The sequence below is a fragment of the Mesoplodon densirostris genome, chromosome 12, assembly GCF_025265405.1.
Source record: "Mesoplodon densirostris isolate mMesDen1 chromosome 12, mMesDen1 primary haplotype, whole genome shotgun sequence".
NCBI classification, from domain to species: domain Eukaryota; kingdom Metazoa; phylum Chordata; class Mammalia; order Artiodactyla; family Ziphiidae; genus Mesoplodon; species Mesoplodon densirostris.
This window is the reverse complement of record NC_082672.1, coordinates 67,864,011-67,891,885: the sequence shown is the minus strand read 5'-3', so window position 1 is coordinate 67,891,885 and position 27,875 is coordinate 67,864,011. Positions and strand designations below refer to the sequence as shown.

The 27,875-nt window shown below is 41.2% G+C and overlaps 1 protein-coding gene across 2 annotated transcripts in view; it reads right to left on the bottom strand.

The window, feature by feature from the left end:
• MDN1 (midasin AAA ATPase 1) overlaps window positions 1–27,875 on the bottom strand; it is a 160,891-nt gene that overhangs the window by 64,331 nt on the left and 68,685 nt on the right. For both annotated transcript variants that reach the window (XM_060114594.1, XM_060114595.1), the window contains exons 33-51: window positions 26,025–26,154; window positions 22,103–22,321; window positions 21,239–21,436; window positions 19,532–19,740; window positions 18,485–18,607; window positions 16,157–16,354; window positions 15,008–15,115; window positions 14,449–14,637; window positions 12,107–12,196; window positions 11,749–12,012; window positions 11,338–11,599; window positions 7,731–7,890; window positions 6,341–6,457; window positions 5,194–5,402; window positions 4,040–4,188; window positions 3,472–3,683; window positions 2,862–3,082; window positions 1,930–2,043; window positions 147–279 (exon numbers count right to left, since the gene is read on the bottom strand). In XM_060114594.1, the coding sequence (XP_059970577.1) occupies window positions 147–279; window positions 1,930–2,043; window positions 2,862–3,082; window positions 3,472–3,683; window positions 4,040–4,188; window positions 5,194–5,402; window positions 6,341–6,457; window positions 7,731–7,890; window positions 11,338–11,599; window positions 11,749–12,012; window positions 12,107–12,196; window positions 14,449–14,637; window positions 15,008–15,115; window positions 16,157–16,354; window positions 18,485–18,607; window positions 19,532–19,740; window positions 21,239–21,436; window positions 22,103–22,321; window positions 26,025–26,154 (3,305 nt within the window). The remainder of the gene's footprint in view (window positions 1–146; window positions 280–1,929; window positions 2,044–2,861; window positions 3,083–3,471; window positions 3,684–4,039; window positions 4,189–5,193; window positions 5,403–6,340; window positions 6,458–7,730; window positions 7,891–11,337; window positions 11,600–11,748; window positions 12,013–12,106; window positions 12,197–14,448; window positions 14,638–15,007; window positions 15,116–16,156; window positions 16,355–18,484; window positions 18,608–19,531; window positions 19,741–21,238; window positions 21,437–22,102; window positions 22,322–26,024; window positions 26,155–27,875) is intronic.

The following is a 27,875-nucleotide window of genomic DNA, read 5'->3' as shown; positions in this document are numbered from 1 at the left end:
GCAATCATGTCTGACACCCACCACTTCTCAGGTTCAGAAAATTAAACGCACATAAGACTGTCAAGTATAGCTTAGGAAAGGTATAATCTGTGAAGCCATAGTGTACAGCGAGGCAAACAGCACCCAGAGCAGTAGACTTCACCTACTTGTTTGCAATAGACTCTAAAAGGGCAAAGAGCTGCTCAGGCTGGTCCAGTTGTGGGTCAAAGTCCATCGAATTTCTAATGATGTCCAAAGCCTGCATATTCCATCGGGGATCCAGAGGGATCACATATTCATCTGGTTTAAAAAACAAAAGGTAGAATTTTGGAAACTTGCCTGGCAAATTTCAGTTGAGGATTTTCATTGTTTTACTTTGATCCCACTGAGTCCTGCCGGGGAAGAGAGGGACCAAGGAAATGGTTTCAGTCCATGGTAGTAGAAAAGTAGGGTTCAACAGCTTTTACGCTATTTCCTTTCTAAATGCAAAATTTCTTCTAGCCCTGAAAATTCATTCCACCGTAGGATAGAAAGGTAACCTCTGCTAGAGCATAAGCATTCCAACAAATGTATTCATTTGCTCAGCTCCCACTTCTGGTTGGAAAAGAATCCATGGGCTTAATTAGCCAATCTTTCGCCATTAACCATAAAAAAACGAACTTACATGGCAGAAAACGAATGAACACATCTCATTATTTGCTTTCAGTAAAAACAAGATTTTTCCCCTTAAAAACCACTGCTTTGTAAGCACAGGATGTGCTGCTGCTACCCCTTGCTCCCTTGGCTCAAGCTCAGTATCTCTTCTCTAAAGCAGCAGCGATCAGACTCTGCCCCGCTCCAGAGGTTGCGAGCCCGGCGAAGAGGTAAGACAAAACGATGGGAACATTAATTTGATGGTGGCTGAGCTGGATGGGTCAGTGGAGCACTTCAAGTTTTAAAGGCATCCACCATAGAGCAGCCTAACAAATGCCTATTGTGAATAGCAAGGTACACATGGGGGCCCATATCCCAAAGTCCTGCAAGACTACACAATCCAGAGCTACACAGCTGAAAAGGAAAAAGGAAGACGAGCTAATGAGTGCCAACAGAGGGCAAGCCATGTCTGCTACAAAGGGAACCTACCACTCTAGTCTAGAACTGTGCTCCCAAAGACCAAAATTCCTTCATAATTGGAAAGCCATAATTAGGTCCAGCCGCAAGTTTTCTCTATTGTTTGATTTCTGCTCAACCGTTTAGCCCATTACCTTTAGTGTACATAAGGTAATTATAAGTATACATAAGATTATAACTATGTAAACATAAGGTTTAGCACAAAAGCATCATGCATATTTTTTTCTAAACCAAATGGGTAACAGTATGTTTTGATCAACATCAGATAAAGATTGAGAAATTCTGAATACCTCATTTGATTAGATAGCTCAGATGGCTACTCCTTTTATCATGATGATTTTGTTTTGTAACTTTGTGTTTAAGGCTTTATAACTTCATCATTAAGGTTTTCTATTTTCTGAAGAAACTGATCCTGTACTGTTTCCCCTTCATCTCAAAATAGATCACAGTTTCTGTTAACAGTACTAGTTTATCACAGAAAGTCCTAAGTGAGAGGGACCCCAGAAGAATGGATTTAATTCCCATATTTTTCAAACAAAGTCCGCAAGTGTGAATGATGGGCCCCAAATCAACAAGCCAGTTTGTGGCCAAGTTGGACCTGGAGCCCAGTCTTCCAACTCCTGTGTTCTTCCCACTACATTGTGTGTCATCATCCTCTTTCAGAAACTGAAGAATAAATGCACAATTTCAAAAAAATCAGCAGAATTTGCATCTGGATACCCTGAGTCTTCTTTAGAAAAAACTGTTACAAGTGGGAGCTGTAACAGATCTTTTCCCCATGAACGCAATGGACAGGTTTCCCGGAGTGCTGAGAGCTAGAAATCAAGTCAGGTGCAGTACCTGTTACATTTGGTTGTAATATTTTGATGACATTACTGACCCCAGATGAGAGAGAATTTGAGTAAAACTTCCTAAGAGATGCAGCACTGGCTTCCAAATGAATCTGTACTGACTCTGTGGAGGAAGGAGAAGCACATGTTAGCATCTAAAGCAGTGCCGTCCATGTGAACTTCCTGTTCTATAGCTGCTGTCACAGTACCCATGTCACATGTCACATTTTAGTGGCTACCTGTGGCTAACACCGCAGATACGAATATTTATACAATTTTTCTCTACACGTTTAGACATCACATGCACCACACAATAATATACATATACGCTGGCTTATCTACAAGTTCTCGTGCAGCAGACTCAGGTAAACTCAATGACTTTAGTCAACAAGTTCTACCAACAAATTCCAAGTCCTGTACTTTACAACCTGTACAATGTTGTTAACTGTTGCTTTTCCCTCTCTTGGAATGAAAAAAGTACAAAGAAATCAAGCACGACCACTTAGAGAACTGGAACGCAAATAAGATTAGAATCTTATGTACTTTTATGGGAAGCAAATTTACCAAAAGCCATCCTTTCCCAGATAGAATGCGTGTGCAGCAGAGTAAGTACAGCAAAAAAAGCAGGATGTTCAAAAACTTAAAAGTAACATAATATAGTACATTTTCCTTCTGGATTTGATAGAAAGTTGGATGGATCCTGAAATGCTAAGGATTACGTGGGGAAAAAAAAATTTCTCTCAGGGAATATCTAAGGGCAGATGTGTTCCTTAATATTTTAACAGCTATATAAGCAGTAATGCTAAGTCATAAACGTCCTGCTAGGAGCTTCCCCAGATGTAATTTTAAGTGTAGTCAGAGAGTAAAACAACTGCGGAGTTACTACAGCCGGGTAAGTGTACTTAAATTCCCTCATTACACAAATTAAGTTTCTCTACTCACCAAGCCCCTGTGGCACATTCTTGGCTAAATGATAAAGCCATTTAGCTCTGAGCATCCAGTCTTGATTGGTTGCTCTTTCTATGAGCAATTTAACAGCCACAGCCAGAGCATCTGGTTCATCGATCCAGTAAGTATCCATTTCAACTGAATTGAATTTTAAGCTCTCCGGGTGGGGGGACTGCATAATTTTCTCTAAGTCTGGCAAACTAAGAGGCTGAATCCTGAAATTCATTGCAATAGGCAAAGTTAGTACTAGGGTTAAACCTTCATTTCGTATTTCAAAGAACCAAGACAATAACTTTACAATTAATGTATCGAAGAGGTTAACGGGGAAAACATGAGTCCCCTCCAAAGGGGGACAATTAAAACACGTACCTATACTAAATAATAAATAGGGAGCAATATCACAACAAACAATGGAACTGTGTGGAAAATGGCCACATAACATTCTGGTCAAATATGTTGGGTCATGACCATTACCATCAAAAAAAGAGAGAGGGAGAAAGAAAGAGAGAGAGGGAGGAAGGAAGGAAAGAAGGAAGAAAGAAAGGGAGGGAGGGAGGAAAAGTCAAGATGCCAAAGAGACACAGAAGCTCAAGGCTCCACTAACCTTGCCCAGTTGCTCGTTTTCATGCTCAGCCTGTTGAGACAATATGCTAAGATCTGTCCATCGCCTCGGACTTTAGAGAGATGAGAATCTTCCGTAGCAGAGAGAGCCGAGGGCAGAGAATCTGGCCACAGCCCCATGGCAAGAATGGAGTTGCCCCAGGTTTCATGTGCTTGCAGAGAACAAACGTGTTTCTCCAGTAAAGCCTGCACAAGCTGGTAGGAGATAAAAACGCATGGTGTCCAGGCACCGAGACACAAGTGCTCTTACCCAAAACTAGCAGGGCACCAGCAGTTTTCTAGACCCCTTGTGACCCTCTCACAACACTCAGACACATTCCTCAATATCCAACATTACAAGCTAAATTTCACTTTTTCTGCTGAGAGGCAAGTTTCAAGGAATATTTACATTTACGCTCTTTTCCAGGAAAGTGCCTGGATACCAGATCTCTGTTAGAGTGAGTGTAACTGCAGATGGCTCTCTTAGGTCATTAAAGTTGCCACCAATAAAGTTTCCTCCTATTACCTGTAACGTTATAACGTAGAAAGCTGTGTGAAACACTTCACAGTACCTTCTGGTTTGCTGGTGAAGCCTGGGAACGGACATATGTGTCCCAGCATGCTTCAGAAAAGGCTCTGGCTAAGCTCAGCCCTCGCCGTAGGTATTGCACAATGAGTAAGGCTGTCTGAATGAGTGTTGACAACGAGGACGCTGGAGAACCTATAAAGAAGAAATAGTGCCATCCATGAGCAACAGATTCTGAAAAATCTCTAATGAAAAGGGACAAATTTCACTTTCACATCAAACTTCCACTCAAATCCACCCAGATACTTATTTTAGAAAGCCTTCCAAGTGGACCATAGGGGCTCACTAGCACACAATGAACTTGGGACATTCACATTCCTTGCCTCCTATTCCGCCCTCCTCGCCTCCTTCTCTGTCAGCAGTACCTTTTGGGGAAGTGACTAGATGACTCATTTACTAATGTGATAAAGCCTGGCCACACAGACCCTTGGATCTAAAGCTGACACACACTGAAGGGGGCAAAATGAGCATGGTGCCAAAAAGAACCATGGGCTTTGAAATCCAACAGACCTGCTTTCAAATCCCAGCTGTCATTATTAACTGTTTGGATTTGACAAGTTAATCTACCTCTCTGAGCCTTTTCTGTAAAATGGAAATATACCTTGCAGAACTAATGTGAAGACTAAATTAGCAGCCAACATTGCGCCTAACACAGAGTAGTTACTTAATAAGTAACATTTCATTATTTTTCCATTATTGTTATTATTACTGCTCTTTCTTGTATATTTGGACATTTAGAAGAAGTAACACCTGTCTGTTTTAAACAACTCAAAGCTCCCTCTTTATTCAACCTTCAAGAGATTCAATGATGGCCGTGAAGATTTGCAGGACAAACGTCACCAATCTCAGTGTGAAAAGCAGTACAGGTGCTCCTCTGAGTGTGGCTCTCTGAGTGTGTGCGGCAGAGCTCCCCAGGAAGCTTCTGTAACGTGCTGATTCCTGTCCTCACTCAGACCTGCTGAACCCAACCTCTTGGGGAAGAAGGGTACCAAGCACATCTACATTATTAACAGGCTTTCCTGGTAATTTCTGTTTCTATGGACACTAAATGTAAGAACCCCTGAACTAGCAGTCAAATGGAATAACATGAATTTCCAGAGGAAGAAGACCCTGCAGAGGCCTAGAAGTCAAGCACCTTACCTACAACAGCACTTCGGGTCTCTGAGTGCAAAGCCAAAAGGATGTCACACACACTGCCCCCCACCAACCCAAGGCTGTGCAGTAGGACTTTCAGATCCAGGTCATCTGGGATGCTCCCATCCCCTTCTCCTGAAATGTAGATTTCAAGTCCACGATTCCTCATAGCTCGGGATATTTCTCCATGCACAGGATCCATTGAGAGAAAAAGTCTAGTAGTATAGCAATTCAAAGGGAAAAAAATCAAAATCTCAGTGCAACCAACAGTGCAGCTCAGCAACAACTGGTGAGGGCAAATCGTATGTGGCTCATCTTCAGGGAGCTCATCAAAAGAGACACTGTTAACTCAACGTTCAGATGCTGTTTACATCTGCATTCTATCCTCTAGTTCCAAAATGCATCAATACAGCAAATCAGTTTCTCTAAACCTATTTTCCTAAGGAACTAAGTATTGTGTATCCAGTGCACCTTTAGTACTGAGGACTGTAAAATTCTTACTTTCAGGTATTCCCCACATCAGGCAGTGCTAATTCATCAATTATTCTAACTCACCTACAGAGAAAAGAAAAAGGAGCAGTGTATTCTCCAGAAACACTTAGCTTCCTAACATTCAATGTCCATCAACTTCTGCATCTAGCTATCTGACAGCTCACACTTACCTCCAAAGCTAAACAGCTGATTGCTGCTAACCCTCCCCACACCAAACCTGCTCCTTTGCCAGTCTCCCCTTTCTCAATGAATGGCACCCCTTTACCCAATTACTCAAGCCAAAACCTTAGATGCCATCTTTGCTTCCTCCCTTTCTTAACCCCAAGCCCATGAGCAAGTCCCACTGATCTCACAGCCCTAGTCTAAGCTATCATCTCTCACCTGAACTGCAAAAGGCTTGTTAACTGGTCTCCCTGCTTCCAGCCTTCACCACCAACCCAAGGCAGGGACCTCATCTTCCTTATTTACTGCTATGCCCCCCAAAGCACACCAGCACCTGGCAAATGGCAGAGCCTCAGTAAATATTTGTTAAATCAATGAATGTATGAACATGTTCATGACTGAGTGTACAAATACGATACGTAAGGTGGCCCTAGTGAATGGTCACCTCTGACATGAAGGCTGTCAGATTCTGAGGCACAAACTTAAGAGGCATAAATACCTGAAATTGGGATTTGGTGTTATGGTGGGAGTGGATCCATCGATGATTCCTCTCTCACTAACAGTGAGGACACCTCCGGGTTCCAGCAAAGCATTCAAACGATCCAGCACCGATGGGCTGCACAGAGAGAATCCAAATGGGGGACTGGCTGGCGTGCCACACTGACTACTGCCGTGGCTCAGGCCTCTCACGGCGCCTGACCCATGTCTTCCTTTCAGCACAGATCACGTCCCCGCACAGAACTGTGATTCTTCCAAGATCTCTTTTCCTATCAATTCCCGTTTTCACTCCCCAAGGCACACAGCCCAGTGATTCATACACAGTAAATATACAAAATGTTTGTTGAATAAATTAAGGAAAATGATGGAAAGTTCCCTGAACTAATAAAACTCTCTTCTCTTTCCCCTTCCCTCTCCCCCACTTCCGAATATTATCAAATTCATTTAAAGGTAACTGGATTTTAACTCGAAACATTCTGAAAATGCTCCAGGTAGAGAAGCCCATCACCTGACCTGTATTACGCTCACTGTACAGGCAGAGTAGTCTTACACTTGCCCTTTTCCTTACTTTAGAATCAAGTGGTACACACTGAATGCACATTCACTGAATGTCTGCCCTGTGTCAGACCCTCCACTTCAAAAATCTGTACTTAAGAATGACCCTAACAGGGAATTCCCTGGCAGTCCAGTGGTTAGGACTCAGCGCTTTCACTGCCGTGGAGTGGGGTTCAATCCCTGGTCAGGAAACTAAAATACCACAAACTGTGTGGCGCGGCAAAAAAAAAAGGAAAGGAAAGAAAAAAAAAACCCTAACAAAAGGAAGCTTTCTGATGTTAAATACAAAGGTGTGACTCAAAGGATGTTAGTTGGAGAAGTAATCCAATTTTGTTAGCCTTCAGTTCAGCTCAAAACTATCTGCTAGAACTAAAATATCGTAGCTAATAACCAACTACCATTGTTCACCACTGGGAGAAGCCTATAGAATATAGCTGAGGATGTGTTTCTAGCTAAGAAAACAGCGGATTAAAAATGCCAGAGCTGGAATTCCCTGGTGGTGCAGTGGTTGAGAATTCGCCTGCCAATGCAGGGGACACGGATTCAAGCCCTGGTCCGGGAAGATCCCACATGCCGCAGAGCAACTAAGCCCGTGCGCCACAACTACTGAGCCTGCGCTCTAGAGCCTGCGAGCCACAACTGCTGAGCCCGTGTTCCGCAACAAGAGAAGCCACCGCAATGAGAAGCCCGCACAACGCAACACCTGCGCACACCAATGAAGAGGGAGGGAGGGAGGGAGGGAGGAAAAACAAAACCAGAACTTCCACCTGGGTTTCTACTTTGACAAGCATATCTCAAATTTCAATCAGACCCATGATTGAATAGAAAGTCCTTACTTGCAGAAGTTAACATTGTCCATCAAAAGCCAATCTCCAGTCTTCAGGGCCCGAACCAACATGCTGTCAACCCATTCGAACGTGCCACAGCTTCGGCCACTGGCTGACTGCATAAGCTTCACACCAAAGCTTCGGAACTCTTCCACGAGTTTGGCAAACTCTGAAACGTCACAGCCACGGTATTTAATTTCAAACCAGGGCAATCAAAAGCAAACAAATAAAACAAAAAACTAAGAGTTTATTAAAAGAAGGCTGGAAACTTCTGGCCCAGTTCTTTAAAGTTTCATAATGGTAAACAAAAAGATTTTCGTGTTTTTTTTTTTTTTTTTTTTTTTTGTGGTATGTGGGCCTCTCACTGTTGTGGCCTCTCCCGCTGTGGAGCACAGGCTCCGGACGCACAGGCCCAGCGGCCATGGCTCACAGGCCCAGCCGCTCCGCGGCATGTGGGATCCTCCCGCACCGGGGCACGAACCCGTGTCCCCTGCATCGGCAGGTGGACTCTCAACCACTGCGCCACCAGGGAAGCCCAGATTTTCGTTTTTGTTTGAACAAAACAAGTAAGAAAATTAGGTTTGGGGATAGAAAATATTTAATGGCTTTCTGAATGAATGGCTCGATCAAGTTGACTCAAGGGTGATAGAGAAGGGACGTTATCTTTATGTGTTTTAATTTTTCAAATGTGGAAGGATCATGTCTTCCACCTGTTACTGCATTTATACTACAGGAAAGTGCTGTTCAGTCGGCACAGTGCAATCAGTGTCCTTAAACAGGGCATCCTTTGTAATGACCATATCACATACAGTAACAACCGGTATTGATTTGCTTCATAGTTTAGATAGTCCTTTCCCAGAATTTTTTCAATTGATCTTTCTTATTAGAAATTGTTTCCTTATATAAGACAGATAACCAACAAGGACCTACTGTATAGCATAGGAAACTCTACTCAATATTCTGTGATAACCTATATGAGAAAAGAATCTAAAAAAGAATGAATATATGTACATATATAACTGAATCACTTTGCTGTACACCTGAAACACCACACTGTAAGTCAACTATACTCCAATAAAATAAAATTTTTTTTAAAAAAGAAAGAGGAGAAATTGTTTCCTGACCCTTTTTCATATCATAAGGTAATATATGTTGGATTTCTGTTTCTAGCCATGAAGGAATAGTAAGGTTCAGACTTAACCTCCCGATGTTTAACGATAAGAAAACTGGTAAAATACACGAAACAACTGCTTTCAGATGTTGGAAAACAGTACAGGACTGTGACACCTGAGGGAAGGAGGTCCTATAATGGCCGGCTTTCTGCCTGGAAGCAATTTCTAGACTGCAAAGCGGGGAGGGGAAACTCAAACAGATCCCAAGGCCTCAATGACCTGAGGTCACAGACTTGAATTCAGGGAGGCTACAGCAACTAGAATGAGGGGCAGGGTGCTCAAAAGGCAAGAGTTACTCAAAGGGATGGCTCCAGAAATCCAGATGAGGGCTCCTGGAGTCTTTGGCTCAATAATAATCTACACGTGCATGTGAAGGCTGAAACTCCACAAGCATGAGCAAAAACTTCCAAGGAAAGGACAGTTACCGGGGAGCTGTGAGCTGAACAATTCCCAGAGTTCACACGGGGCTGAACAACACTCCAGTTCCCACCAGTCAAAGCGAAGAGACTCCACATAACACACAGGACCTTCAGTAGAGATGCCATAGGGCCATGCCTCAAGAGTGGGGTTAATTTTAACCCTAGAGTAAAGGTTACTCCGGACCTGACCTTAAACAGCTTAAGTGCGAGCTTGAAAAGATAAAAATGACCCATAAGCAACTCAACTGCCTTATTCCCCCCAAAGAAAACCTCAAAAAAAAAAAAAAAAAGCAGCACTTAGCAACTTAAATTCAAAATGCCCAGAATCTAATAAAAATTCCTAGATATATTTTCTTGCTTCTTTAAGTCCCTAAGGGCTGCATTCTGATGTTAATAGAGCTATTATATATATGCTCAATATGTACAAAGATTTAAGATAAAATATGAAACTAGAATAGATTTTAAAAGTCATACATGTTCATCATAGGGACATTAAAAGATATAAAGAAGAAGAAAAGATATTTTTAACCAAAAGTAAAATAGTAGTAGACAAACTGTTTTAGACCCAGCCTCTTTCACTCTATCAATATCCCTAAGAAATGAATTACTCAATAATATGAAAGTCAATCCTAAATAAAAAGCAGTACTGGGATTTCCCTGGTGGTCCAGTGGTTAAGAATCTGCCTTCCAACGCGAGGGACGCGGGTTCAACCCATGGTCAGGGAACTAAGATCCCACGTGCTGCAGGATAACTAGGCCCGTGCACCGCAGTTACCGAGCCAGAGCGCTCTAGAGCCCGTGTGCCACAACGAAGAGCCTCCCACGCCACAACAAAAGATCCCGCATGCCACAACTAAGACCTGATGCAGCCAAATAAATATATTAAAAAAAAAAAAAGGCAGTATTGAGAATGGGCTGTGAGAACTTCCCTAGATATTTACATTTTAACAGACTTATGAAAGAAATCCATACACACCAGATTCCAGGCTTTGAAGTCAGAGAGGACTGGAACCCAAACCTACTCTAACCACTTGGTAACAAGAAGGCACTGGGCAGGTTATTTTACCTCTGTGAGCATCCACTTCCTCACGTATAAAATGGGGTTCATTTTCCTTGTAATGTGGTGTTGTTGTGAGGGTTAAAAGTAAACGTATTTAACATAGTGTCCACCACTCAGTAGGAATTCAAACCTCAATGGTGAGTTTTACAATACCTATCTTTTAAAAATATATAAAGTGATGTGTGACTTCATTAACATATCTAATAATTAATTTGAATGAATGAGTAAAGAATTTCAAATTCAAATGGTGAGCTTGAATTGGAAAATGACAGATCAAAACAACATTGAAATCACTGTCTTAACTAAGAAAGTAAACTATCTGGATACAATGTTGACACAGTGGGAAGAGGGGAGTCTCATTTCTTTACCCCTAAGGAATCAACTATTCCCAAGGAATAACTGAGAATTCCTAAGGAATAAACAGTTAAGAGCAGGTTTTGGAAAGGACGACAACCTTAGTGACAGGCCTTAACCTTTAATCAATTCTCCCCTAAGGGCATGCTCATTACCACCGAAAAAGTTGCACTACAAGATGAGAGTTGTATATTTCCAGGTTAACTGAGGAATTTCCTCCACCTTCTATACAAAATAGATTCCTAGCTATCAATTTAGACTTCTGTTCTTCAGTTTGAAATACTCGATTTCTTGAGAAGTTATTAACAAGTTTAAAAGACAGGCCAACAAAAAATAAAACCAAAGTTACATACAAGTCACTGTGGTTGATTATACACAGAATAAATCAAACTCAGTAACCAATTTCTTTCCTGTTTCCTCTGTTTAGGATCACCAATTCTGAATACTTTACATCAGCTTCATTTTATTTCCTAAGACAAAGATTTCCAAAATTTGATTGTTAATAATCATTAAATTCATTTTAAAAATTATGGGCATTGAATTTACAAATATATTACCTGCAGGTGGACACTAATAGTAAGTGCCTGATACACACACCCAAACACACATACCTGCTTTGGAGTATGAGTTGATTTTATTGTTGAGTCTCTGCATAAGCAGTAACACTGCTTCCAGCTTGCTGACAATCTCCATCGTGACACCTTTACCACCTTCTCCAAGACGCTTGGGCTTATACGTCAGAAGGAAATGACTCCAGGCTCGCAGCACTACTTCTGCATCGTCAGCACTGACGAGGAGGCTGTCTCTTACCAGGGTCCTGACGGTGCCCTCCACCTTCTCAAGGAGCTGCCTCCACGGCCGGATGAGATCAACCTGCAATTTCCAGAGCACGTGAACCCAGCACAGTCCATGGCCAGAATCAAAGAACACTGCTACTGTAGCTACCACCAACACAGAAGACAACCAGCCAGACCACACGGTTTATTGTGTTCTGCCTGAAAACGCAGAGGCAGATCAGTTACCTGCTCAAATCCACCCAGAAGCTCCGAAGTGTCCATTGCACTGTTCATGGCCATGATCTTTAAAGTGTGACCTGTAAGGTGTGCCAGGAGCTGAACCAAGCTGGTCTTGCCCACTGAGGCCGGCCCCACAAGGATGACCATCCAGCTCATTTGTACACACTTCATAACTGACTCCAGAGACTGTAAAGACTGGTGCAGGAGCAACAGGGGCCGGCAAGTCGGGGGAGGAACGTAGCTGCCACGGGAAAGCACCGAGTAGCCCAGCTGAAAAAGACATGCCGGTGAGCTTTCACAAGTGTGCCTGCGAGTGGGAGCAGAAGCCATAGAAAACTGAAGAGGATTATCCTCCTCTCCTCACCTGAACATCACAGGGAGTGATGTGAAACAGTCTGGTTCCCAGGTACGGGTTAGAATTTGAATTAAACACATCCTTGAATACGGCAATGACCTAAAGGAAGAAGATGATACAATCAAAACACAAATCACTCCACCAAATTCTGAGCCAAACCTTCTAGAATAAATACTAGTAAACATGAACACAAGAGGAGAATGACAATATTCTGAGTCCTTATCTTTTTGAATTTTCTTATAAAAAGGACAGATTGCATTTAATTCTTCAGAATGAAAGTAAACTGAAGCTTAAGAAAAGAGTAATCACATAATCTCAAATTATTCTGAGATTCCAGTGAGAATATACCATAAATTAAAGCCATAGAAACTATGATAAACCTTAAGATGAAAAATGAATTTGCTTTCGTCATTCAAGATACCACCTAAAGAAGGTAGAAGAGAAACATGAAGTTTATGAAGAACAATGACTGTTTCCTGAGTACCTACCATGTGCCAAACATTATATTAGGTGCTTTAATAGATTATTTCTGATCCTAATACCCTTGCAAAATAGTTATTTCCATTTCCATTTTATAGATATGGATTAGGGGATTCATGACAGTTACAGGATTTGCCCATGGTTGGTAACTGATTTCAAATCTAAGCCTGTCTGACTCCAAAATCACTGTTATCCTTCTAAATATTTAGGTAGAGAGGACAAGCAAAGTAATTTCTCTGACTGATTATTTACAGTCACTTATCCCTTCCTTAGCAGCAATACTGTTAAAAACTTCCTGTTAACTGTACTTCATTTTTGCACTTTTTTTTTTCTTTTTTAAATCTAAGAGGAGCTAGGGAGGGGAAAATAAAGGGGTGTGTAAAAAACACTAATTTAGCCCACAGCAGCCACAAAGATTCCAGCCACCCAAAATATTTGCAAGAAGTTGTGCATTTCTAACAAAGCAGCAATATTCATACTAATCAATGTATACTGGACTGAAGTCAGAAAATAAGAACAACAAAGATAAAATCATAATGAGTATCAAACACCGAGTAAAAGCCTAAAAGCAGCACAGAAGAAAATGCTCCCACCACCTACTCCTTGGTCCAGGCAATTTCTCACCTTATATCCCACTCTACAGCATATCATCTCCTCTCCCTGATATTATACCAGAGTTAAAACTACAAATACTTTTATAGCCTCTCTTCTTCTATTATTATTTTACTTAGTTTTTTTCCCCCTCAGAAAACATTTGGTCAACTACAGCAACTGAACTGGAGAAGTGATGGAAACCTTCCACACCCTACAGTGACTCATCATCTGACCAACATCAATTACCCAACACTGGCCATTCCTGCCACAGTTAATATACTGTAACCAGTAAGTGGATGAAGGAATTAAAATACTAGCTGATGATATGTGAATTAAAATTTGTGAAAAAAAACACAAAACTAACTGAACATGTTGTCCTAACATACTGAAAGCCATTTGCATGTAATAAATGAGTTGTTAACACTGGGCTAGACTCTGGATGCCACATCAAAGGGGATCTGTGCTCTTAGTAGCAGAATCAAAGTGCGTGAAAGTCACTTGTGCTATGGGCAGCCATATCTTCACGTCCGTAAGGAGGTTACTGTTTCTAACTCACGTGAATCTGTAAGTTACGTTGTTTGTAAACAACTGTGATACAGAAGAAGGAATAGCAGGCAAAGTGGAAAGGTCTGTGCTGGAGAGCTGGCTCTGCCACTTGCTGCACTGAGATTCCATGACTCTGAGCCTTGGATCCTCAGCTCTAAGAGGTCATGACAGCACCTCCCACCTGCAACTGTTGTGAATTTTCCATGAACTGCACTTGAAATACCACAAAGCAAAATGCACACATTATTGGCTTACTAAGTTGGAAATTCTGGTGTTGTTTTCGACTTACAAAGGGATATTTTTACTTCCGTTTAGATACAGAATTTCCTCTCTCTTTTCATCTATGTATCCTTTCTAGATAAAATACCTCTCAATTTGACATTTATTTAAAAGTAGAAAGCCCTCCTCTTCTACTGGTTATCACCTGTCTCCTCCTGCTTCTCACTTTTGGGCCTGGAAAGGTGATAAAGACCAAGCCTTTATTAATGGAGGGCAATACTGTTAAAGAAGGTTTGCAATCATGGGGATTTAGATGGATAAGCAAACTGTGTCCTCCAAAGCAAACTACGAGACTCTGAGACAGGTGAATGTTTAGTTTCTTCCTGTAACTTCTAAATTTCCAAGCAGCTTTTACTGGGTTTGGTATTGTTAATGAGTTCACCCCTTCTGTCCCTCAGGAAGAAATCAACTTACAGATGGAAAGAAACGCAAAGAGCAAGTATGACACTCACCTTTTCTTTATCTTCCTTGGTTCTCATTCTTTCACCATAGACCAAAAACACATGCTGACCAGGATCGTAACACCCAGGGGACTGGTCAACTAGCATCAACTGACACCAGCGGAAAAGGTCTCGGAGGTTGAATTCCCAGGGTCCTCCTATTTGCCCCCATTTCTTCTCGACAGTCACTTCGTGATCAATCTGAAAAGAAATTACCCTTACTAGGAAAGCATGTACCACTGCTAGGCACTGCATTAAGTACTATCAGTGTACTGTGAGTGCATACATAATCCAAAACAGAGGACTGATTCAACAACAGGAGTGATTCAGATGTCTCCTTCTCCCAACCCAGACTTCTCAACGCCAGGAATACCCTGGTAAGCACTGACAATGATACATGCAACAGAACTGAATTACTGTAACCCTCAAATGAGTAGCTTGCCTTCCACTAGAAACTTTTAGAAGTCTATGTGATTTATCTTAGTTACGGAGACTGGTAATTTAGTGTTCCATGTTGAGAAAATGAGAAAATCAGAAGAATAAAGAACAAATAATATGCGTAGGTACTTACTTGGTTGTTGAAAGCAACCATTTTTTTAACAATACTTTTGTCAATGGCTGGAAACAGAGTACTGGCAATGAACTCCATGTCTATTACTGTAAGGGGATCCACAAAGACCTAGAAAATCCAAAAATAACATGAAAAAATGACATCGTTTCTCTTTACCAAACACCAGAAATGACTACTGTGACTTACGTGAAATTTTTATTTAACACCAAAGTAGTAATACCTCAGTAATATATACATTTCAGTTATAGAAATTTCTTTTCTTGCATTTTTAGGATATGGAATCATATAAAATCTTTGAAATATAGAGCAAAAGAGGGTTTTCTTGTTAGCTTCATTCTAGTGAATTAGAGAAAGACATGCAAGTAATTTTTTAAAGTATATTTGTAATTTAAATTTCCTATATATTATGTAAAATGCTCTAAAAAATCCAGATGGTAGGTATATGAGCATTCATTTTAAAATTTGATCAACTTTTCAATATGTTTGAAATTTTTCATAATAAATTTCTTAAAAGATACTCAGTAAATTCTTAATTATCAAGGGATGGGGCATAAAAGAAAGCTAACATCTAGAAGCATTTCCAAGCCACTACATTAGCCAAACTTTGAAAAAAGACGTTAAAACATGTAAGCCTACGTGTACACACACACACACCTTCTGCTGCAAATGAGAATTATGGTAATAAGAAAAGATACCAATTATTAATAGTGGTTGACTTTGGTATGGAGAATACTGGATTTTTTTTCTTCATGGTAGTTTTTATACTTTATTTTACTTAGATTTAAATGCATTTTCATTATAAAATAATCTTTTAATGTTCTAACAGATCACAAATGCACTTGAAAAGGTCAAAGATCGGCCTTAATCTCTGAGCACGGTAACAGAACCCTCAAGATGGTGGTCATCTTACTTTCCTCCAACTGATAACATACCAGGTCGTCTGAGACCTAAGACAAAGGATTCGCAGCAGGAGAGAAGTCACTATGGGAATCAGTCACATTGATATCCAACATATAAAGATATGAAATCGAGAAGCAGATCATTACACTGAGCCTGTCTCATTCTCATAGTGGGCACCCTCATAGCTGTGTCAGCAGTATTATTGCCCCTGACGGCACCTTTGGTTTCTGGGGCAACAGCAAATCTTACCTGAGTAAACCTGTTTAGGAAAGACCTGGGTAAGCCCTTCCTTCCGCCTCCTTGTCTAAAAGGATTCTGACAACCAAAAATCTTCGTCTTCTCATGCAGCACTTGAAAGCTCATTCCTAACTCAGGAATATAGATTTCTCCTCGGTGGTCAAAACAAGCATTGAGTCCTTCCAAGACTGACTGCGAAGCCAGGTTAAGCTATTTGGAGAAGAAAGAGCATATACTTATTTTATATGCTGTATAGCCGTTACAAAAAAGCAAAAGAAAAATATGCACAAAAAGTAGTCTTGGGGCCTCCCTGGTGGCGCAAGTGGTTGAGAGTCCGCCTGCCGATGCAGGGGATACGGGTTCGTGCCCCGGTCTGGGAGGATCCCATATGCCGCGGAGCGGCTGGGCCCGTGAGCCATGGCCGCTGAGCCTGCACGTCCGGAGCCTGCGCGTCCGGAGCCTGTGCTCCGCAACGGGGGAGGCCACAACAGTGAGAGGCCCGCATACCGCAAAAAAAAAAAAAAAAAAGTAGTCTTATCCTCAAGGGGGAAGGAGTTCAAACAACGTTGGTAACATTCTGCTTCTCAAGCTGAACTGCTGTGTATTCATCCTATTATTTCATACATATGTTAGAGAAATTTGGGGTGTATAAAATAGCAATAATAAGTAAATAATAATAAGTAAATAATAAGTAATAATAATTTTAAGTAAACTGAGTATGTAGGTTAAATTTTTTTAAAGCAGTTAGATTAGTCTCAAAAATAAAACTGTATCCATTATCTGCTCCTATATTGGCCTACTTTATAAATCATAGCTTACAGAAGAAACTTTCCAATACAAAGATACCTCATTTTCGCTCTGGGATTTTTCTAAGGTGAAGTAAGATAGCTCTTTACATACTTAAACATCCTTCCCAGCTCAAATACTGAATGAACTCTCCAAATGGGCTTCAAAGTCACAATATAAACTACATAAAGTAGGTCTAACTATGCCAACAGTTTTGCGAACAACAAAAACAAACACAAGGATTTGTGTGTGTGAGCGCCAGAAATGAAAAGAGCTGAATGGAGGTCCTCAGATGCTGAGTTCAGAGCTCAGGGATGTGAAGTATGGGTGGTTTTTAGGTAACATGGAAAAATTCAACTGTGAAATGTGAATCAGTAAAATGCAAATGGGCCAAAAATCAGATTATATTAGAATTTCAAGTGTCATGCTTACATAAGCACTCAAAACACAAACTCTGCTATATACCCACATACGGGGCAAGTTCTAAAAAACTCCTCTTATGTGTGACTGCAAGGCCAGAATGCTTTGCAGTCCCTATGTGCATTTCCACAAAATATGACTATGGTCAGTAGTCTTCTAGCTTTGAAACAAGGCACTCTTTTTTTCCTAGCTGATGATTATTCTATCACGTATCTTCTTCAAAAAAATCTGGGGGGAATAAAACAAAAACCAAAACCCTCCCTGTCTTTAATATCTGGTAATTAGGAAGCAGCTCAGCAGAAAAGGAATCCATCCCCCTTACTGCAGACGCAAGGGGGGTCTGAATCTAGGGAACCGGCTGGGGCCTGTGTCAAAACTCATCTGTGGCACTTTCATCACTCAAATCATTTAAGCTACACAACTACTTGCTCGCCTTTTCTGGAACTGACATTGCACATCCCGAACTAACTCAAATCCTTTGGCCACAACCTTCAATTTTTTTATTTTGTGCATCACTTCTCCGTATCTCTCTAGCTGCCTGTCAGTCACAGAGATTCAGCACTTATCACATCTCATGATGTGCTCTGTTCTTCTGGTCATTAATTTATCCCATGTGCACATATGACACTGACCATTTTCTCACCATTTTTCTATGTCTCTTCCTACTATAACTTTCCCCAGCCTCTCTGCTGAAATGAGGTGGTTGGCACTATTTGTAAACTATGTTTCTCTCTGAAAATAAATACAAACACAGCAAGCTTGCCAGCGACTAGAGCATAAAACTAGTGAAGAGGCACTTTTTCTGGAGGCTAGCTCACGAAAGTAGGAGAGTTTGTAGGTTATATTGGGTTGGCCAAAAAGTTCATGTGGTTTTCCATAAGATGCTATGGGAAAACCCAAACGAACTTTCTGGCCAACGCTATACATGGGGGGAGTTCTGTATGCTTTCTGACAAGTGACTTTTCTTATTCATACAAGAGACCACGGAGGATTCTTTTCATCAGGGAATTTGCCTTTACTAGCCAAGAGCATAATCATCCATTGTGAAATGCCCTCAAGCCTCGAAAAGTTCTGCCCCCACCCCCGTTTCTCACACTTGTAGTCCCACGTTGGCACGATGGGCCGTCCTCTCACCTCATCCAACACAACCCAATGGCCTGCCTTCAAGGCTGCCAGCAAGGGGCCATCGCGCCAGGCAAACTCTCCTCCCTTGCCACCTTCAACAGGTAGGTCTGCTCCAAACAGGTCTGTGATGTCCTTTGAGAGGAGGAAGAAATGGGGAAAAGCCAACATTACATAGAAAATTAACTAGATCCCAAGACCCCAAACGTAAAATGGTAAATACTTAGGCCTTGTACCACTTTTTAGTCTTATCCCCAAGAGAGAACCAATCAATCCCAGAACTCTTTATCAGGAGCCTAGACATGCCCTAAGCATCTTATCATCACAATAGTCTAAGCATCTATCAACTGGAGCTCTAGATCAATAGTTCTCAACATTGGATGTACTTGGAAATAAATTGGTGACCTTAAAAACAAAAACCACACACACCAAAAACAATGCCCAGGCCCTCCTCCCAGACCCCATCCCAGGAGATTATTTAATTTGTCATCTCTGTCCCATATTTTCATAAGATTGTTTAAAGGGTCATTTTATTTGTAATTAATATTTTTAGAAAGGACAAAAATAGAGAGGTTGTATTACAATAAAAACTGAAACGAGTGATTCTCTCTCAAAAGAGAATTACAGGGCTTCCCTGGTGGCGCAGTGGTTGAGTCCGCCTGCCGATGCAGGGGACACGGGTTCGTGCCCCGGTCTGGGAGGATCCCACATGCCACGGAGCGGCTAGGCCCGTGAGCCATGGCCGCTGAGCCTGCGCGTCCGGAGCCTGTGCTCCGCACAACGGGAGAGACCACAACAGTGAGAGGCCCGCGTACCGCAAAAAAAAAAGAGAAAAAAAGAGAATTACAATAAAGCTTCCAGAGAGAACACTACTACAGGTGTCATCTATTAATGACCACAAAAGGAGAATCAGGTTTGTGGGTCATGTTGCTATGGTCTTTATCACCATGAAATATTTGGGGTTCTGACATTGTGATTATTTCTGACTAGAAAACTCTATAGATAAAACCATAACTCCCTACACCTACCCCCATCAGCTGTAGCGTGACTTAAGCTTACCGTCTGCTCTGACAAGTTGATTCGGACAAGAGTGTTGCCTGAAGCCTTGGCTAAGGCTCCCACCAAGCTCGTCTTGCCCACACCAGGGGAGCCCTCCAAGAGGATAGGTTTGTTCAGTTTTGTAGCTCTTAAGAGCCTTTGGGCATTCATAGCTGTGGTGCCCGCACTGAGTGCATAGTCGGCGATATTATTTCTGTGCAAGACAGGTCCTGAAGTGGAGAAAAGAAAAGCCACATATAAGCTGGACATCACCAAATCATACATATATATCAACTGGAGATTAAAAAAATCCACCAAGTAGACTGTCAGCCAGTGAAGTACCATCTGTGGTGAAAACGCTTAGCCCTATTTTGGTATTTCCTCACTTTGGGGTCCATGAAATGCTTTCCAGGAAGAACCAGCAGCATACTTTCTTCAACTGTGCCTACTACGCAGATCTCGGCACTTCCTACACCTACATCTATACATACTCATATAGGTCGAAACTGCAAGCATACATCTTTCCTTTCACAACCTACACCTGGAATTACTACTACATGTACTTGTACAATTTACCTTATACTTGTATTTTCCTAAAAGTCAAGTGGAAGCTTAGTATATAAGCCCATATAAACAATTTCATCCAAGGTTTTTAGGCCACGAAGACAATTCAGGATGCATCCTTAACCCATAATGTAGCTGAAGTGCAGGCCTGATAACAGTCTTAGAGAGCTTAATATTCATGCCACTGTGTCCCCTGGCAGAAGCTGTTGGTACATCAGTTTGGAGGCAATGGGGCTAGGAAAACACCTATTACCTCAGCTACGGAAGCAGAAGCAAGGACCACCCCAGTCCCAGGCCACGAGCACACAGCTCCTACACGAGAGAACTGAATACTAACTACCATGATGGCTTAGGGAAGGGATCTAATGGTTAGATCACGGGGGGCCCCATCAGGGATGAAGACAGTACTGTTGACGAGGGAGAGGGAAAGGGGCAATGTCCATTCAGCCCGGAAGCTGGGCTGGTTTAGTTCACCACTGAACCCCCGCTAACTGCCGCTGCACCTCTACACTTTCCAGGAACTCAACAGTTCTTGACACAGGGAGGAAAGAAGGGACAAGAAATAGATGACTCTGCTAGAGAAGCAACAATCCGAAAAATCCAGAGTGCCCTGGAAAGATATCTAATATAACTACCTCATTTAAATGTTTGACAGAGGCAACCCAATAAGAGCAAGGATTAGAACTGAAATCCACCTGCATTTCCTATTTAATCACTCATTTTTTCATCCATTCACTCAGCAGACATTCTCTGAATGCCTGTGACTACTAGGCTACGTGGCAGATGCCAGGGACAGGAAGATGAATGACACCTGCCCTCAAGGGTTCAAAAAACTGTTTTCGTAAAACGTGATAAACTTCTATAGTTGAAACATTATGGGCTGAATTACCACTATAGGAAAGGTCTTGTTTGGAGCACCAAATAATAAACATATAAATGAATTTTTATGGGACAATTTACTCATGTATTAAAGACTGTATTTTCTATTTTTATATGCCTGTTATATATTTTTAACCACTCACACAATTATGATTACGCCAAGTCAGATTCTAACTCACATAACTAGTTCAAAAGTAATCATGATATAAAGTTAAAAGTCACAATAAAGGTCAAGTGTTTATAAACCACAAGAAGAGAATCTTATTTATTTAAAATCATTCTTACCCCTTGGTATAAAAAATGGATGAATTCCCCAAAGGTTATCTATCCCAGTGAATTCTTTGGCTTTGAGTCTGTCATAAATCTTCAATTCGTTTTTCTGACTTTCTGTAAGTCGGACGACCTTGGAAAGTTTCTTGATTAGGAATTTCAGACATTCTTTGCGAGCCAAGAGAGCCGTACCAAACCCAGATGAAGTTACCCCTAAAGGAAGAGGATCGGTCCATCAAACAACAGCAGGGCACCCAGCTTCACACCCACTCAGCAGGAACTCCAGGATGGGCTCCTGAATCACAGCCAAAATACGAGTGCTGGTATAAGCAGCCTTAAGAAGGAGAGTGACTCCCCTCTCCCCGCAAGTGTCACGCAAGTGTCAATTCAGCAGCAGCTTATTCAGTAAAGCACTCCAGTCACTCCGTGAGAAATCAGGCTGGAGAGAAGAGTAACTAATATGGTACTTTTAGTCATGTGGGCTTGTATTTCTAATTTTCATGGCTGAAAAAAACTTAAACATTAAGATTTAATAAAATTGTAGTAAGCTTAAAACCAACTACAGGATTCAGGCCCGTGAACTCTGAATGACCGTGTTAAGGAATGCCATGTGGCACTCTTCAGGAGCACGAGCATCTCCAGCAGTCTTCTTTCTATCATAAGCGCTGCTTCACATTTACTAAATCCCTGGCCTATAAAAGCAATGAAAAGTTCTCGCGTATCTTTTACACCAATCGCCTCTCAAAAAGAGTAAAAGAACAAGAGCCACTGTGACTCTTGGAAATGTTAAAGGCATCTGGCTCAGAGGTCTGGGCTTGCTCCACCTCACAGTCCCCTCTACCCTCACCCCTTGTTCTCACCAGCTAACAGACAACATACCTGAACCTATTCCATCTATGTACACCAGGCAGGCGGCGTGGACAAAGGACGTCACTGTGGAGATGGTCTCCGGCCTTTTCAAAGCAGCTTCCTCCCCCATTGTGTTCATGAAGTTAACCCAGGACAGGATATCTCTGATACTGACCACACACCTTCGGCCAAACTCCTGGTGGGTCAGCCAGTCAATGAAATCCAGCATCACCTCAGCTATGTCAGCCCCTAAGACACAAGAAAGCAAAGGTATTTGCTGTTTGGGAAGACTCCGGACAGGGATTTGCAACCAGGGGCCCATCGATGGTTTATAAGGGATCCATGTTTCATGAGATTATATACAAATTTTTGTGAATGTACATTAATACTTTTTCTAAGCAAATGGGGTCCACGGCTTTAATCACATTCCCACAGGGTTCAAGAACAGCATTCTACCCCTACCAAAACAAACAAACAAACACCAGAAATAAAGTCTAAGAAAGCGCCCTGAGAACAGCTCAAAGAAATAAAGTATTCATTTGGTTCATGTTCAGATACAATTTTGAAGACAAGACACAATGATTTTAGAAAATATACAGATTTATTTATTTTTAACTGATTCAGTGGAATGGGGATTATCATTTCAGTGGCATTTAGTCTAGGTTTTTTGTTTGTTTGGTCCACCTGTTCATCAATCACAATTTAGCAAATTAGAGGATTCACAAATTATGTTTCGTGATTCAAGTTAATGACTATTCTAATTTTCGCAATTTCATATTGTAAAATATTTATCTGGAAACAAAATACCTAAGTCATACACAGACATTCAAAGCAATGACAATCAAATTTAGTAGCGTACTTCATATAACTTCTGAAGTCAATAGTAAACATTTATCTAAAAAGTATAAACACCAAGGAATGTTTTTCAAAAAGAAAATATGATAAGGAGGAATCAGCACTGCTGTAATAAAAAGTAGACTATACAGTAACAGCTTTCAAGCTACACTGCAAACTGGTTAGAAGAAAAATACTAATTACAGAAAAAAACACAAATCTTAAGAAAGAACATAAAATGACAACTCATGGGGGAAAGTCTAGTTAACAAGAGGAAAGAAATTAAATACTGTTTCAAAAGCTAGATGTTAAACATGAGTACCGGATCCACATTTCAGAGTGGAAAAAAATTGAGGTAAATCAAGGACTTAAGGAAAATGAAATAATTTATCCATTAATAGAGAGGAATTAAATCATGACTATTAAAGAAATAGAAGATCATCAGAGATAAAGTGGATAGGATGGGTTCATGTATGTATTTTTTAACAACAAATACTGAAGATAACAGAAGAGAGAAACCTATGTGATAAATATATTAAGGAATATTATCCAAAAATATACAAATAGCAATATGTAAAATAATAGTTATTTTTAAATAAACTAAAGGAATGCTCCATTCACTAGTAGTAAAAGAAAATGAAATTTTAGAATATCCATTAAATTAACAAGGATAAAATAATAGATTTCATTGTATTTAAAAAGAAAAAAATGACGGGAATTCCCTGGCAGTCCAGTGGTTGGGACTCAATGCTCTCAGTATTGGGGACCGGGTTCAATCCCTGGTCGGGGAACTAATTAAGCTGCTGGCAGCACTGTGAATGGGGCCAACTTTCTGGAGAGCAATATGGCCACAACTAATGGGAGCTCGGAAGTTCCTTGTTTCTACTTCTAGAAATACAACTCAAAGAAAAGCTCTGAACAATATGTCATTTTAATGAAAAGAGAATGCTTTGAGAAATACTGATCAATGAGAGTTTGAGAATGGAAGCAGCAGCCCACATGCCCTTCAGAGATCAATTTTTTAAAATACATCAATTTCATCAATACATCAAATATAGAAAAGATTTCATTACATAATCTTTTTTGTTATATTATCAATGTATGCATAATACTACTATAGAGATTTGTGAACCAAAAATAATAGAGAAAGTAAGTGGTACCCACAGTGGTATTTATATTTTCATTAAGACGATGCAGTAAATATATCTTAAATACCCTAAATAGGCTCAGAATTCAATTTAGAATCCATAATAGTTGAAATATTAAATTCAATGAATCATATATATCCTTAAAGAAAACCTGGGGAAAAGCTATGTCTAGTTTCTTTTTTTTTTTTTTTTGGTGGTGTGCGGCTTGTGGGATCTTAGTTCCCTAACCAGGGATCGAACCTGTGCCCCCCCTTACAGTGGTAGCACGGAGTCCTAACCACTAGACTGCCAGGGAATTCCCTAATTTCCTGTTTTATATTACACAATTTAAAAAATGTTTTTATGCTGTGCCACCCTGATCCATTTCCAAATGAAAAAACTGATATAAATTATTAAGCCACTTCTCCCTCATGCTCCATGTTCCCTCAGGGTCTCTAATGCCTCCCCAGGGAAGTCTGCTGTCATGCAGCCTGGAAAACATGGAGTAAACAAGCCCCTTAAGGACAAGCCGTTAAGGCTCAAGTAAGTCCTAGGGGGTCCCAGTGCTTATGCCCTGTGGAGGAACAGTTTGCTCAGTTAAAACATGAAAAGCACTTATGATGCAGCAAACGTGGCAGCTTAACAGCAGTTGCATCCTCCGCCATTCTTATCACAATCCAAGTAGCTCAGAAGAGTAAGCAGCCCATAGGAGATTCAGAGGTTACTTCCTTGAGGGACCCAGTCCCAACCCAGAGCCAAAAGACAAACCATGCCAGCTTAACAATTTCTGTCTTCTCCTCCTCTTTTTACTTGAATTTTCACCATAAATGCACCAATGCACACAACCAAGGTAAGTCACAGGTTCTCAGTGTGGGCTATAGACCAATATTATTGGACCACCTGGGAACTTGTTAGGAAGGCAAATTCTCATGCCCTACACCAGACCGACTGAATCAGAAGCCCTGGGTGCAGGGCCCCGCAAGCTTATTTAAACAAGTTGTCCAGGTGAGTTTGGGAATCGCAGGCTTAGTCAATTCTGCACCACTGAGTGGCTGTGATATTGGTGGAGCCAGGGGAACTCCAGCTGTTCAGACAGCACTGTGTACACCCGTGAATACTGAAGTTCAGTAAAGGCCCTTCTTAAAAGGAAGTCTGTGCTCAGGTAACTAAAGAGCCAATCTTTCCTAATATACCACAGATGAGGCTGGGACCCATGCACCTACTCTCCACAGCCATCCTACCTATTTTTGAAGCTGTGCTTTAGCATGCCTTTAAAAAGCTGAACTATCCATGAACCTCAATCTCAAAGAAGCAGACATCCTTTTATATTCTTTAAGACAGAGAGGCAAAATGATCCAAAAAACTACTTGTATTAGGGTTTGTATTAAGGCTTAGAACCAGATCTAGGTCCTAAATTTAGCCCATTCAATGCCGAGAATATGGGATTAATCAGGGCAATCTAGGCTCAATTTGAAAAAAAAAAAAACGTATAATAAATGTTTTGGCTCTGACTGGATATCTTATGAATTATTAAATCTAGGTTACAAGCCTATGGGAGTTTTTAAAATACTACTCTATTTTCCCTGTGTTTGAAATTTTCATAATAAAAGGAAAATTTTAAATAAAATAAAGTGAAATAATAAATCAGTTGACAACTACTAAAGAAATGCAGTTTAAAATTTTATGAACATTTTCTAATGGTGGTAATGATTAAAATTTAAATCACATTTCCTTATCTTTAGCCAACAAATATGCCTTATATATAAAGATGGCCGACAGGTGAAACAATCAGAAAGCTAAAACGTAGTAACCCGGTGATGGAAGCAAGGTGAAGAAGGATACTTTGGTAGAGGGCAACAGGCTAGTACCACGTTTTCCTTAGATCTGTTTGTTATCACTTCTCCATAGAACAGGCACCTACTGCTAAACATGCTATTCTCCTCCCTCCAACACACACACCCACCCCACCGCCACCACCCGAACACTCTCACCTTTATGATCTGTTCTGCCCAGAGACAATCCTGGACGAAGATTATGGCTGATAATCTGAGTTAAGTCTTCACGGCTTGTGCTTTGAGGGCACCATATTTCTGTAAAACGGTTTCTTAAGGCAGGAGACAGCTACAAAGAACACAAATTCTAATGTGAATTTAATACCTATGAGGAAAGCTAGAAAACAAATCCTTTGAATGAATGCTGGCTGTGAATGTGGCAAGTACCCAATGCTTCATTTATCACCTCTACTACTGTCTGTAATTCACTGAACACCTATCTGTCCGGCTCCTTTCACATGTCATCTCATTATCTCCAGCACACTCCCCAAGCTCGTACTACCACTCCTTTCTTTATAATCATGGTAGAGAACTTCAAGGTCTTATAGAGTCCGTGGTGCAAGAAGGATTCAGCCCCCGTAGATGACTTCCAAACCCCAACACTTTCCCTTAAGCAGAGGCCCTTCCCTTTACTTTCCCTTCAGCTACTTGACTGGTGGTTTGGAGAAAATAAACGCCATCTTCCCATGGGGGAGAGCTGTCTGAAGTAGAAGGAGAAAACTTTGATGTGGCTCAAAGGGAGTGAAACTGCAAACAGGTATATATTTACCTCTTGTATGACAAAGAACTGTTTAGTCCTCCAGTCTCAGGGCCTTTGCCCTCAGTCTGATTCATCCTACCCTCCCCCTAGGTCAGATAACACCCGCTCACAAAAGTTCAACGATTTTCTTTTACTGGACAGATCAACTCCATCCTTCGCCTACCCGGACGAGCACAGCAGGACCAGGAACGACGCCTGGACTCAGGAGCAGCTCAGCAAAGGCCCCAGGGGTGTGCATGTGCTGCTCAGCACCATCCCGGCTGAGCAGGACCATGGTTCCAGGATCCCACCTCCCCCTGCAGCAAGGCAGGCAGAACCAAAAGCTAGCTTTCCCTTCGGTAAAAGCCAGCAATCTCTGTCTAAAAAAAACTTAAGCTAACATGACAGGCAAGTTAACACATACAACCTTGAAATCAGATCTTTCTGTGCTATTTCCATGTGCCACAGCGCCTGTTTTCATACTTTGAAACTGTGGTGTATGTTATTTCTTCCCTTCAGTACATTTCCCAAAGCACAGTGATCATCTTTCTTCTTATGCTACTGAGGAAAATCAGGCCCTAAATATCATTTTCACATTTCAGGCAGCCACCAAGTTACCAAGAATCTTAACTGCTTTCACTCCCGATCAACCCATTTCTGCTCCTCGTCCTGACCTACTACCACACTACCCTTTCCCTAACTTGAACACACCAGGGTCCCACACACAACGCAGACTTCTCCACTGAGAGGCTTCATGAGCCTGGAAGCCGTGGGGCTTGGGGGACCCTCATACCACCTTCTGAACAGAAGAAATCAACCTCACCCTTTCCTTTACCAACAGTCTCAGGGTGACCCACAGAACCCCTGAGAGAACAGATACTCTCCACCTGCAAAACCGGGACAGGATTCTGGCTGTGACTGCTTTTTTGTCACTTTAAATCATTCATATCACCACTCTCGTGTTTAACAGAGTAGATTCTAGAAGCAGAACATGAGAATAAACTTCACTTTCAACTTTTCTCATCCATAAAACTAGCGTAGTAACTTCCACACAGAGCTCTCATGAGACTTTGTTACCTTAACATATGTAAAAAGCCAGGCAAAGTGATTGAAATAATGAAATTTCAGGCACATACAAAAGTGAGATATCAAATAAGGAAATGTTTTATCTGTCAGAATTATTTTTCAACCTTATAATGGCTCTCTCTGGATTTTTATCTTTTACTCAGTTTTTACAACATAAAATTCCAGACACAGTTTTATATACTGTA